Raw genomic sequence first — 13,899 nt, forward strand, 5'->3', positions numbered from 1 at the left:
AACCTTTGGTCTTATCAATTCCCTTAACTAGTTTATAATATAAACATGTAACTAGGCTCTATTAATAATAACTTTATTGATGATAAGCAAAAATAGATGATTAAGATTTGTCACTTATGTTGGGGGACCACACCTTCCCACCCCATGCTGCCATGTGGCGGCACATACACGGCCCTGACCCCTCCTCAGGCGAGGGGAGTGACTTATCTGAGCACCAACTTTGGGAAAAGGAACTGAGCGGGTGTAGCTCAGCCTCTTGTGAGTCCTCTTTTTCGGGAGGCAGCCTGCTCACAAGAGGCACACATTTTCTGCCCCTCGGTAGTATTGAAGGTACAGGTGTCCACAGAAGAAGCTCATAACTGTGGCCCCCGTGCCTGGGTGATAAGTTTGTCACATTCAGAGCTGAGGCATTAGCAAGCCCACTTGCCTACAGACCTAGATCCAATATATTAATAGTGCTGACATTTTGAGTGTCTCGTCAATGTCTCTCAATTCAGGGTTAGAAGAGAGGAGTGTAATGAATTGACTGCCCAAATCCCAACAATTTAAAACAAATATGTAGTCACTTTTTAAAACATTAAGCGTATTTTACATAAAATGTCTTTTTCCCTATTATGAAAGCTCACGTTGACATTTAGCTCTGAGGATGAATGGGCTCACTCTGTTGCCAAACGCTTAGGAAGTGTGGAACTGCTTAACCATATATGCACAGTGGTCCCTTGGTATCCACGTGGCACTGGTTCCAGGACCTGCCACAGATACCGAAATCTGCCAGGTACTCAAGCCCTGATACAAAATGGTGTATTTGTACCTACCCACATCCTCTGTGTACTTTAAGTCTGCTCTAGATTACTTACAACACCTAATACAATGTAAATGCTATGGAAATGGTTGTTACACTGTATTGTTTAGGGGATAATGACAAGAAAAAAAGTCTGTATATGTTTGGTACAGGACACAATTTTTTTTTCTGAATATTTTTGATCTTAGCTTGGTTGAATCCACAGATGCAGAACCCCCAGATACAGAGGCCCACTGTATACATTCTTTTCTATCTGCTCTTGAATTTAAATCTGTGAGCTGCCCACAAGAGTACACAGCTTTTTAACCTATGATCTAAGCTCCAAAGTAAAAATGGGATTAGAAAACTGACGAGTAGCTGGCATTTACCTGGAAATTGTTGTATTTGTACAGCGTCCCTCCAGTGAGCTGAGGAACGAGTCCCAGCGAGGCCACGTCCACATACTGACTGGGAAAGAGGAAGAGCGTCACGGAGCAGCCGTGAGCCACACAGTCCTTGGCCAATGAGTCATAGACGTTTGTCTGGGGCTGGAAAAGTATCTGAAAAAAAGAGATACAAAAAAGGAAAAATGACAAATCACAAAATGTTTTTGGTTTAAAGTTTCTATTGAATTCTTATTGAATTTTTAAAATGAAAAAACATGTATTTTCCAGTTGAGCGAACTGGGCTGAAGAAGTAAGTTGCAGTAATCACTCGTTACCACAGCAAGCGACTACAAGGCAGCAGCCATTTCCTGAGCACCCGGGCTGTGCTGGGCTCACGCGGCACTCAGTTCTATTCGGTCCTCCAGTAATCCGAACGGGGCTGGCATTGCCGTCCTCGCTTGAGAGACCTGGATGAGGCAGCTTGCGTGTTGTCACGTGGCCGGCAGTCGGATGCCCGCATCCACGGTCTCCTTCCCACTGGCTCTCCCCCACTGCTGCACTGTCACAAGTGCCAGGCAAGGGCACGTTTGAGCACCCGGCACCTCTGCATCACGACTCCGTCTCTGCCTCCGTGGGGTGTCGTGTGGTGCAGTCTCCTTCCTCCCTCTACCCTCTTCTCCTTTCTGCAGTCCCATCTTTCATTCAGTCTGTCTCACACAGATTGCACACGAACACGTTTGGGCCCTTATTTTAATGTGGATATTTCAGATATCAGTTTTTCTAAGACTATAAACTTTCTTAAATTGCTGGCAATTCAGATCATTCCTGTAACATACAGTGTGTGTCCCGGACTTACGCATTAGATTTAGCTTATCCCCCTTTTTCTTCCAAAGGATACACTGCCTCTCTCTTTACCCCTCTTAGTAACTGACATATGGACACTTCCAAGAGTAACTGTTGACGAAGTACCTTCTCTTTGTCTGTATTGACCAGCTTTTTGTCATCTCTGTTTTTGAGCTTCCCCGGGGCTTCGGCAGTCGGCAGGGAAGAATGGAAGATGAACAGCTTCCCAGGACAGTCTGCTGCCTGGAAAAAAAATCACAGAACATGCTTTGGGTAGAAAGGTTTCGTTTTAAGGTAATCAGAAAATAAGTTACAGTGAAAACACTTTCTTTCTTTGGCTACAGTAGAGTCTTTCAGGACCAGGTAGATCGCATAATATAAAAGCAGATGATAGAATTTCCAGGATTATGATGCAACAAAACTCTTATTTCAAATCTTTAGTAAACATGGATTAAAACTACAGTGGTATTCTGAGGAACAACGCACAAGACCACAGTGGTAGTGTGGCAAAAGGAGACATAGGGAACCAGCTGTCACACGTGATGACAAAAGGAAAAGTGTGTGATCAAGATTGTGTATCTGCAGTCTCGGGGAAGCAACGAAAAGAAGACTCAGGCTCCACCAGAGTCAATTCAGCATTAAGATTTAAAATCTTATTTAAGGAACTAAGAAGTAACCTTCTGGAAAAACATCCTGAAATATGATTCAGTACATTGCCCTCTCACCCCCCAGTCCCGCCCTCCTCCAGGCCACGCTGCCCACTGCTCGGAGTGCTGCTCTCCAGTGAAGGCAGCAGCTCTCCTCAGATACGTGCCTTTTCGCCTCCAGAACCCAGAAGGTTTTCTGGTATGGGATAAAGTCCACAGTCTTGTATCTAGGCACGAGTGGGAAGCGTAGGGAACAGTGAGATGAGATGCCACAGCGCCATGCCAGGCCCCTCCCACATTTCTCATGTAACCGTCACAACTTTGTGCAGTACGTACTACTGTCTGCGTTGTAAGAATGCAGAAAACTGAGGCTCATCCAATTTGCCTCCTGGTCACACAACCAGTAAACAACAGCTTCAAGGCCCTTTGGTGAAGCTGAATCTGAATTAATCTTTCCAGACTAATCTCCAACATCTCCTCACCCATCTCTTGCACTGGAAGTTTTAGCCACACCAGCATCTTGCTTTCTTGGAATACCCCATGTGCTTTACACACCTCTACATCTTTGCACATTCTGTTCTCTTGGCCTAGAATCCATTTCTCCAGCTCTCTGCCTGGAACTGTTGTTTGCAAAGACACAGGTGTGCCTGGGTCAGTCATAAGATGTGCTGTGAGTGTTACTAATAATAAAGTACTTAGGTCTGCGAATAGCTCCCTTAAAAAGAAACTCAGAGAATTCAAGGTTAGCCCTGTCCCAATATCTCTCTCACCAAGTGGCATTCTGAGATGCTCTGTGGAGTGGGTCAGAGAGGGAAGACATGGCTGACACACTGGGCAGGTGAGTGACCCACAGCCTGTCTCACCTCTGCTGTGGCCAGGGGTGAGCAGGAATCTGTGGGCTGTGAGCTTATGTTGCATGTGTTTTCTACTGAAAATTGCAGATAGATGCAGCATTAAGAAAGAAGGCAAGGATGAATGAAGAAACATAGGTACAAAATCTACAGGTAGATGTACACTGCATGGGAGAAAGAGACTATCAACGTTTTGGCCAGTAAAGACATAATTAGCTCCAATGATCAAATCAGAGTAAAATTTTCAATAATATTGATTATAACATGTTAAGAATGTTGAAAATTTTGGAATTCTGTCACTGTAAATTTTTCACTTCTATAGCTTTTATTACAAAGTACTTTTTAAAAAATTCAAATAGCAGAAAAGGTATAAAGGTGAAAAGAAAAACTCTACCTTCTCCTGAACTTTCCCTGCCTGGCCCACCCAATTCTCCTAAAGAATTCACCGTCAAAAATTCTTCTATCCATACAGATATTCGCTATGCATAGAAGCATCGTAATTTTACATTACAGCAGTTAAGAACAAGGGCCCTGTTGGAATCACAGCCATTCTGTTATCTGAGTGACACTGGGAAAATTATTTAGCTTCTCTAATTCTCAGTTACCCCATATATGACATAGACGATATATGAACTACATAAAATATTGTTGGGAGAATTCAATGATCCAGTAGAGTGTTAATCATAATTAAACATGCTTGATTGTCTTCAATATTACCTGTGGTAAAACTGAGGGAAAAAAATTAGAGTCCATTAAAAAACATAAAGTTCAACATTGGGGAAAAAATAGAATGGCCATATTTATTTATTTTTTCCTTATAAAATGTCTATTAATTTTAGATCCATTTCATTAATCATATACTTATATTTTATAAGTAGCAAATTAATCAAAGACAAAGCTATCTATTAAATGCCTTATTTCCCTATAAAATTTATGTTTTAACCAAAATCTGACTCTGTGCACAGGAGTGAGTCATATAGAATGAATCAACGACATATGTCCTTCTTATGATGGTGGAGAAGAGGTTGAGAAAGGCAGGGCAGGAGAAATCACAGCTCAAAATTCAGCTCGGAAGCTCTTTCCTCTGAGAGACACGACACACAGTGACAAAGGTTTCACTTTGATCTTCTTTCAGTTTCTACTTGCTGTTGACAGGGGATGAGACCCTCATCTCTGCCCTTCTGTGCAGAATATCCTGAGCTATTTGGCTGGCCAGCCACAGTCTTGGGCTTTCCAAACTTTCTCTTTGCCCTTCCCTTAAACCCCCACCCTTTTAAGATTATAAGCAATGAACATTATGTTTTGTATTGCAGAGTTACCTCTCTTCTACCACACGGTAAGCAACTTAGGAGCAGGGACAGTAGTCTCTACCCTGCCTTATAAAACATGGGCATTTAATAAATCTTTGTTAATTGAAAGCCTGAGTAAATGAATGATATAGGCTCTTCACTATTTTGATACTACCTTGTAAATTCTGGAGACGTGGCCAACCTCTCGTCTACTCTGGCGGTCAGCAAGCCCTGAGCAGCAGGCACAGCTCTGCCAGGACTGTCACGGGCCCTGCCCCTGCATGTTTGAAAACCCCAAGGAAGGGGAGGGTGATATGGGAATCTGCTAGTTTGGATATTGCTGAACTACTTTTAAAATAGATTCTACAAAGTTCATATAAAAGCCAAAAGGAGGAGCTAAACCGGAAATCCTGGCAAAATCGGTTGCTCAGAGGCTAATGGGGCTGGAATGTAAACGCTGGGAGCAATCTGTGGTTTGGCCATTTCCTCTTGACCTCTTGAGATTTGTGTGGAAGTTTGGAATAGCCTCTAGTGACACACATGTTTTAATGAAGACTGTATTTTCTTGCATAAAGGAAACTTTCTTTTTTTTGGTCTGTTTTTAAAATTTATTTACTAGCAATTAGAAACAGCTTCTCTCACCTTTAGTGCTTCCATGCCAGCCTGGATGACAGGCGCAAAGACAGTCTCGTTTTCATTAGAGTCTGCAAACATCTCTGGAATCTGGTCCAACAAACTAGCAAATGAATGAGCAAAAGATTTTAAATGTTTAGCATATTTGTAATAAAATTCAAGAAATACATCACTGACACTCAAAGCCTAGACACATATAGTACTTGACAGCCAACACCTGTGGGTGAATTTCATGGGCCATTCCTCAAGGAATGATCTCCTAGCTCGGTTTGACACCAAAATCTATAAAATGAGTGAAACATTTACAAAATTATACTCTTTGTAGATATTTTTTCTATTCACTACATTACTGATTTCTTAGACCATAAATTCTTAGAACAGTGGCCATATCTTTAGCTATCATCACCACTGAACATACTCATCCACATGTAAGAAATACCTCCCTTGCATTACCTTTACAGCAAAGAGAAAGGATTGATACGGTTTACTGTGAGTATAAAAAATCTTCCTTTTATATATTGGTCTACATTAAAAAGATACAGATGAAACATAAATGGCAGAGTTTTATAATCCACGCCTTAAAACCCCCTTGCTGATGACAAAACGAAACAATGTATGATTGAATCAAAACACAATGCAATTAAAAACAGACACCTGATTTGTATTTAGATTATAAAAAACTTGATATTTACTTGTGAATCACAGATTGGGATTCCTGGTAGTTGACAAGGAAACCATCCAACAAAGGAACAAAGACTTCTCCAACGTCAGTCACCACCATCATCTGAGGCTGGGCCAAATTACTCTTTATGTTAAAGAAATGGAGAACTTTGTTATATGTGATAAAACCAACTCGAATTGCAGATGTCTCTTCTTGCTCTTCCCTATGAGGGGAAAAAAGAAAAGTGCTTGAAGTCCTCTTATTAACTTAGAACGAAAGGAGGTTTCTATCTGAGATTCGGTCAGTGTGTGTTTTTATAAAATATATAGAAGATATGTTTAGAGTTTTGGCCTTAATTTCTATTACCACATATAACTAACAGTGAGTCACAGCAGTAGGGAATAAGGGTTATTACAAAAATAAACAAGTCGATAAAGAAAAAAGTTATCAAAATTCTAGGTTAAAATCAAATAGATATTATGAAACATTATTCATATTTAATATATTTATTTTCAATCTGTAGAAAATTAAAAGCGTTTTTTTTTTTTCATGAATAAGCTAGGCTTCTCACATCCTTTATAAACAAAGCTCTCTCAAAAGTCACCAGAAGGTCAGAAGAACAAATGGAATATCCGAAGCAAGAGACAAGGCACTTACGTTATTAACAGGAGAGCTGTCTCTATTAAGACAGGGCTTGTCCCTACTGTGTGATCCTTTTCTTACATATCCTAGAGAATCTCAATAGAAAATGGGCTAGATTTTGAGAACTATATAGCATATAAACATGAAATGTAAGTATATAAAGTTACATTTATAAATTGACAATGTAATAATGTAATTCTTACTAGGTGACCATTTGTGATGGTCATGACAAAGCAATAAAAGCTCCAAAAACATAACAAAAAGTGGACTTTTTAAAAGGAATTCCAAAAAGTGTATAATTCCTAAAAGTATAAAAGCATGAATGTTCTCATTCCAGTCAATAGCAAGTATATCCAGAATTTAGTGGTCTCGACTCCAGTTACACGTTACTGAGTGCATTGTACTGTCGGTCTGTTTTTCTCCCCTAAAAAAAAAACCACTTAGACACTATTGAAGCTCTTACTAATTTTCAGTGGAAAATATTATATAGTGCTCAATGGTTAAATGGTTAAAAAAGCCACAAAAAATATGCCATTTTCTTTGACCCTTGGATCAAAGTAAAACTTATTTTGATTAAAAGACAACTTTTTTGAAAAGGAACCTGGTTTGCTCAGTTTCAAAATTTTGCACACGGAATAAAGAGTTACTCAGGTACAAAGAAAGGAAAATGGAAGTATCTAGATGAAGGTATCTCAAGCAACTTAAATTGCTCATTCCATTGCTGACTTCCCAATTTCTTTGATGTTTTAGGCTGACAAAGTACTACCTTTAAACTATGTTTTATTTCTTCTCTATTTCCTTCACTAAGGGTATTTGTTCTTCATTGAGGCCTTGATAAAAGAGTGGGCAGTTTAAATAGATTCATAGTACCTTCCAAAAGCACTTAGTCAATGCTTGTATTCTAGATACTTGGCAAAGCTTTCAGAAATGAGAACCCTAATCCTTTGTAACTGCATAGACACAACACATACTTCAACATCCTAAACGGTATGACTTTGTGCAACTAACCACTACACTATACGCATCATGCTTTTCCCTTCCTCTTCCTACATATTAGAATCTTAACAAGACCAAGTGCAAACCCTTTTTTCTCTGTGAAACCTCCCCTGATGCTACCAATTAGAAATGATTTCCTCATCTAAATTCCTATAACTTGTTCTCGTTGGGCTCTTAGCATATGGTGCCTTTGGGTTAACATTTCATGATCCTCAACCATAAGCTGATAAAAGGCAGAGTCCAAGGCTCACATTCTGTGTCCCCACAAGGCCTAGCACAATGTGAGGAAGGACAGGCTTTCCTGAGGATGACTCCCACGATGGTGAAACGCTGGATCTGGGATGGCAAGTTACAGCCCAAGTTGATAAACCGATAAGTATGCATCTCTTCCCAACTCCCGCTGAGTGATGTCACTTTGATAGTTTAAAATCAGTCTGCCTAGAAGTATCGACACCATGAAACAAGCAGGCACTACAACTCATTTATCCATTCGAGAGACGGTTTACCAGCACACAGCTCGTTAACTCATTTCCCAGTAAACCTGTCTTGACATGAGGTGGAAAATGCCCAGCAAATCGTGAAAGGTTTTAATCCCTCTTCAATAGTTAATTTGGAGTCAGGGCAAAAGACACAAAAGAAAAACTGTGGAGGAAACTCTGGATTGCTATTTCCCCCTGGATTTGGACATTTTCAAGTGACGGGAAAAGAGTAGCCTGGGATTCATAGGGTTCACTTAAAATCTACAGTAACGTTTTTAAAAGCATCTAATCAGAACATCTCACATTATTGCAAAATATTAGTACTTGTCTCCACGGGAACATAATTTTTTAAAAACTTGTTTGAGAAACAAAGAACTGTCCTATGATTTTCTTTAACAGTATAATTGCCTCATTAAATCCTACTCAGAAGAAAACTAAATCTCAGCCTCTCCTTCAGATGGATTCTACACGAGTTTTGTGAAGTTACATGAGGGATTTTCATACACACTAATATGCTTCTGCTCTTCTGCTTTTCAAGTATCTTTCTCTCCACACCTGCCCCATCACCATTTTAATGGAATAAATCCAACAGAGCAACACCAGAAATATTAGCAACTAGATGACCCAGAAAATTAAAAAATCAAGCATTTTGACCATTTTAGTCACAGGAATATTAAAAACAAACAAAATAACCCAAGAGCTTGTTCTGAACAACAGGTAAAACATTTATAATCTTTCCTTTCTTGTTCCAGAGAAGTCAGAAAAGTCTGGCACTCTTGTGAGGCCAAAGATATGAATTCAAAGTTAAATAGTAAATAATGGGGCCTTCCTTTTTCAAAAGATTCGCTGAGAGATGAATATACCCTAAGATGTTAATCAAGACTTCAGGCTGTCTTTAAAAGGGCTATTTGGCATATACCTGCTTTAGTACAAAGAAGTAAATTAAGTTGATAGCACTCTTTCCATAAAAATAAAGTTATACACACATGCGTGGCCCAAAATAAATTTCAGGAGAGAAAAAACAACTAGATTTGTTATAAAAGATAAAGGAGAAAAAGGTAGTTAGTTGGCTTGAATAAACTCTTTTAAAAGAGAGATTTGAATAGTAGCAAAGAATAACCAACAGTTTCCTTTTATTTTTTGTTCCTATCTTTTGCCAAAGCTACCTATGGGATATGAAATTATGATGGCATGGAAAGAAAGAGTGTGATTTCATGTCAGTAAAAGCTTCATATCACCACTGTTGAAAAGGAACCAGGGGTTGGTGAAGTAACTGTCTCTGAAAATAGGTTAGCCTAATTTGAACTGGTTTGAGAAAGACAAAGAGAAAGAGACCATTTCCAGAAATTAGAGTAGTTTCTTTTGATATTAATCAGGTTCAAAATTCAGATTTAGAATAAAACCAGCCCCATGAGAGAGTTCTATGATAAAATATATCATACTCAGGCCGAGTGCAGTGGCTCACACCTATAATCCTAGCACTCTGGGAGGCTGAAGTGGGAGGATCACTCAAGGTCAGGAGTTCGAGACCAGCCTAAGCAAGAGTGAGACCCTGTCTCTACTAAAAAAAAAACACAGAAAGAAATGAGCTGGACAATTAAAAATATATAGAAAAAATTAGCCAGACGTGGTGGTGCACATGCCTGTAGTCCCAACAACTCGGGAGGCTGAGGCAGGAGGATCGCTTGAGCCCAGGAGTTTGAGGTTGCTGTGAGCTAGGCTGACGCCATGGCACTCTAGCCCGGGCAACAGAGCAAGACTCTATCTCAAAAAAAAAAAAATAATAAATCATACTCAGCAGAAAATTCATCCTTCTCAAGTTTCCCTAAGAATGGGGTAAGGGAAACCACAGTCACAAATAAGTCTGCAGGCATCAGATGCCTTTCTTATGCCACCACCTTCAACTTGCTCCTAGCTCATTCTTCATTTCAGAATTCAGTTTGAAATCGCCTCTGTGTGTATTTTAAACATCCCCACTGCTTTTCCAAACTATCTTTGAGAATATTATGACTTTAGCTTCACAGATACAAACAAAACCACTCCTGGGAGGTCCGCAGTTTGTTCCTCCGAGTCTCACATGTGCCAAAGCACCAGTCCTATGTGAAAGAATACAGAGGAGCAGGCACCTAGATTCCCCGAGCCCTGGGGGCCAAAGACAATCCCCCCACCCTTCGAGAAACATCCCTTTCCAGGACAAAGATTGCTTCTGCTCAGGGAGGTTGGGAGGAAGTGGGAGATGTGGAGACCAGTACAGACACCAGGTTACAGACAACATTTCCTAGGCTGTTTCATCTTTTTAAGCATGTCTTCCTCTCATGAAGGATGGCATCTTCCCTGCTCCTGAATCTCCTTAGGAGATGCTAGATCCCCACCCTAAACAACTAGTTATTCATGTTTGATATTAGTTTTAGGAGAGGTGATAGAAAAAAAATTAAAAGATACTGCTAGTTATTCCCTGACACTTTTTAAATCTCTTTCTGAAAAGTTTTTATTCATGCCAAAATAATTTTTTCCCCTTTATCTTTCAAAACAAATCTGGTTGTCTTTTCTCCCCTGAAATTTATTTTGGGCTGTGTATATGTGTAACTTTATAATTTTTATGCTAAGATTGCCATCAATTTGATTTATATGCAGGTAACATGCCAAATAGCCTTTTTAAAATACAGTCTGAAGTCTTGATTAATGTCTAGGGTATGTTCATCTGTTGCCTGTTACAACTGGTTTTCTACCTTTTCTTGCATGCACTGCCTGCTTGCCATGGCAAGGACAGTGGTGCACCGTGGGCTAAAAGTTGCAGGACGTAGAGGCCGTAAAGCGGCAAAGGACTTGGACAGTGTGTCATTAAGGGCAAAGGGAAATTTGGCTAAAAAGTTACCAACTCTGCCATAAGACAGCAGTTCTGTTTTCTGGCACCCCTGCAAACTCTCCACCGTGCCCAGCAACTACTAGTTTCCACTGGAAAATCAATGCTTTGAAAAGTGAATAACAGATTTCCAAAGCCTTTACCACCACACTGTTGGAGTCTTCTTATTATTTTGTAATGTATTTTGAATGTTTTTTTACCATCTTTTTTTATATTAGTTTCTTTTGCTTTGTATAAAAGATCACTCTGACTTTTTAAAGACTCAAAAGAATGGTGCTGTTTGATTTATAACTAATTGTCCAATGTCCTCATTAGCAAAAGATATCAACTGGTCACTTAGCACTTGTTTTCTGGCCAGTAAACTAATTCAGCAATATTTCATAAGTTACAAAAAGAACGGCAGTTCCCTTACTTTGGAAGTTTTTCCAGCACGGTCTTCAGTTCTTCACATATAAGCTTGACGAGTCCATTCTTTATGTTACTATATGAAACATCAATCATGAAGATAAAGGCTGGTGGGTTGGGAGGCTTATTCTTCTATAGGAAGGCAAGCACACAACATAAATAGCTGTAATTATACCGTAAATACATTTCATAATCAAATTTAAACACTCATTAGAACATTTGAAGATCATCAGATGTTTCATTTAATATTTCAGATATAACATTTGTGGAATTAAATCATTTTCTAGAATAGTCTTTGATGCTACAAAAAAGACCAAAGAAAATGTTTATTTTCTAGGGTATGACCTGGGTCCCACCAGTGAATTAAACAGCATTATAATATCCAGCAGAGAAGGTTCACTTTTACAAAGCTCCAAAGATTTCATCACCACGTTGGCCACAGGGAGAGTCCAGTACTGTGGCCAGCACTGTGGCCAGCCTTGCTTATCACACCCTGCCTCACAGGACAAGGGAGGTTTGGAGCATTAACGAACTGTGCTAACAAAGAGTACATATGATAATTAGTGTCTGTTTTTGAAACTGTAATAAAACTCTATTAACTTGGATATCACTATTTTCAAATCTCTTATTACCTCTTTCGGTTTTAAAGATAGGAAATTATATATGAAAATATAACTGTATACTTTAAAAAATTGTGTCATATTGTTAAATACTTACCTAATTGCTTACACATTTATGGTAAAATTACATTAGGCCTTTATCTGTTAAAACAATCACTATAACACAAAGCAGCTGCTATGAAAATGTTTCCTAGATGTTTGTCCCTTTACTGGGTGGTGTTCAAACAGGTCTTAGGAAGTGACCATTTGGTTGTTTCTTACAAAATACTTAGAAATGAGAGCCACGGACAAACAACTTTAGCAATCTACACTAGAGAATGAAGAGTTAAGACCAATTTAATTTTTAACTTTATGGTAAATCATAGAAATGTTCTAAATTAAAATTTCATTTTAATTATTATAAAATTAGATGATAATGACTATAAACTACCTTATTGATTTATTCTATATCCACTACAAGGCTAGATATAATAACATTTTTCTAATCAAAGTCCTTCATTTTAAATAAAAAGAAATTACAAGACCTAAAAATCATCAACCTGAGAAACTTTATCCCTTTGCCAAATCACAACAGTAATGAAGGAACTCTACTGTCTAGGTGAATAATTTTTATGGCAAATCATTCCTTCCTAATCTGATTTATAGCACAGATATATGCTGATTTAAATAACCATTTCCGTTAATTAAATCAAAACCTCTTTGTGACAAACCCAAATGTACCTTACCACGCTTGCATTCTCTCCTAAGTTCGGCATTACCAATTCCCCACTGAATATTTTCCACATCTCCAACCTGTACATTTCTACAGAAGTGTGTCACTAGAGCTTGTTTTATATATTGGCAAAATTAATTCATTATTCCTCTAAATCACATTCTCTTCCAATTTCTCTATGTTTATCACTAACATCACTACGTGCCAACTCAAAGACTCGAAAACATGAAATTAGATTTGGCTGTTTCTTTTCCTTCAATCACTGAGTTGTCCCATTGGTTTTTTTTTTCCCAAAATGATTCATTCTTTCATGATGTTTTATCCCATCCCTACTCTTAACTATCTGGATGCTTGTCACCTCATGCCTAGATAATTGGCACGGCGTCATCATTAGCTTCCTTAATCTATTATTCTACTCATTCAATCCAGCTTGCTTTGTCCAGCCAAGCTTAGCAGACGCACTCTAAAAAGATCTGGTTCTCCATGCCGCCTTACCAAAACTGCTCTCCTGGAGGTCACTGACCGCCGAACTACAAACTACAATGACTTGCAATAAATCCAGCTCTCATCCTAAATCTCTTCTATCTCCTTGCAACCGCAGGCGTGACAAACCACTTTCACTCTCTTAGCTGCCAGGGCACTGAAGCATCATTTCCTCTCCCATTTTTCTCACTGTTGGTTCTCTTTTTCATTTTCTCATCTTTCTCCAAAGTATACCTTCTTCTCTCCTCTCACCATGTTCCAGCACAGAAATCGCATTCATTTACTCTGTTTTAACCAGCATCTCCATATAGGCGACTCTTCAAATTCTCTTCCGTCTCTTGAGCTCAAGCCCAACATTCCAATTAACGAAAGCACAGATCCACATAAAGGTTCTGCCAGCACCTGAGACTCAGAATTCTAGAAATTATGGCAACATTTCTCCCACTAGACTGGTCTTTCCTTTTGTAACGAACCTACAAAAAACCACAATCCTCTAAAATAATCTGGGGTTGAAATCTGACTGTCTCCATGGACCTGTCCATCTCACTTAGCACAACCAGCTAATTGTGAATGGCTTGTGGCTCTTCTAGTTTCAGTACCTAAATTTA

The 13,899-nt window shown here is 39.0% G+C and overlaps 1 protein-coding gene across 3 annotated transcripts in view; it reads right to left on the bottom strand.

The window, feature by feature from the left end:
* The window catches only part of SEC24D (SEC24 family member D), an 84,593-nt gene that overhangs the window by 14,649 nt on the left and 56,045 nt on the right, over window positions 1-13,899 (bottom strand). For all 3 annotated transcript variants that reach the window (XM_012645477.1, XM_012645475.1, XM_012645476.1), the window contains 5 exons: window positions 11,484-11,608; window positions 6,123-6,314; window positions 5,440-5,533; window positions 2,137-2,253; window positions 1,171-1,341 (listed from right to left, as the gene is read on the bottom strand). In XM_012645477.1, coding sequence (XP_012500931.1) covers window positions 1,171-1,341; window positions 2,137-2,253; window positions 5,440-5,533; window positions 6,123-6,314; window positions 11,484-11,608 — 699 coding nt within the window. The remainder of the gene's footprint in view (window positions 1-1,170; window positions 1,342-2,136; window positions 2,254-5,439; window positions 5,534-6,122; window positions 6,315-11,483; window positions 11,609-13,899) is intronic.

Source organism: Propithecus coquereli, unplaced genomic scaffold (assembly GCF_000956105.1).
Source record: "Propithecus coquereli isolate 6110/MARCELLA unplaced genomic scaffold, Pcoq_1.0 Scaffold232, whole genome shotgun sequence".
Classification (NCBI taxonomy): Eukaryota; Metazoa; Chordata; class Mammalia; order Primates; family Indriidae; genus Propithecus; species Propithecus coquereli.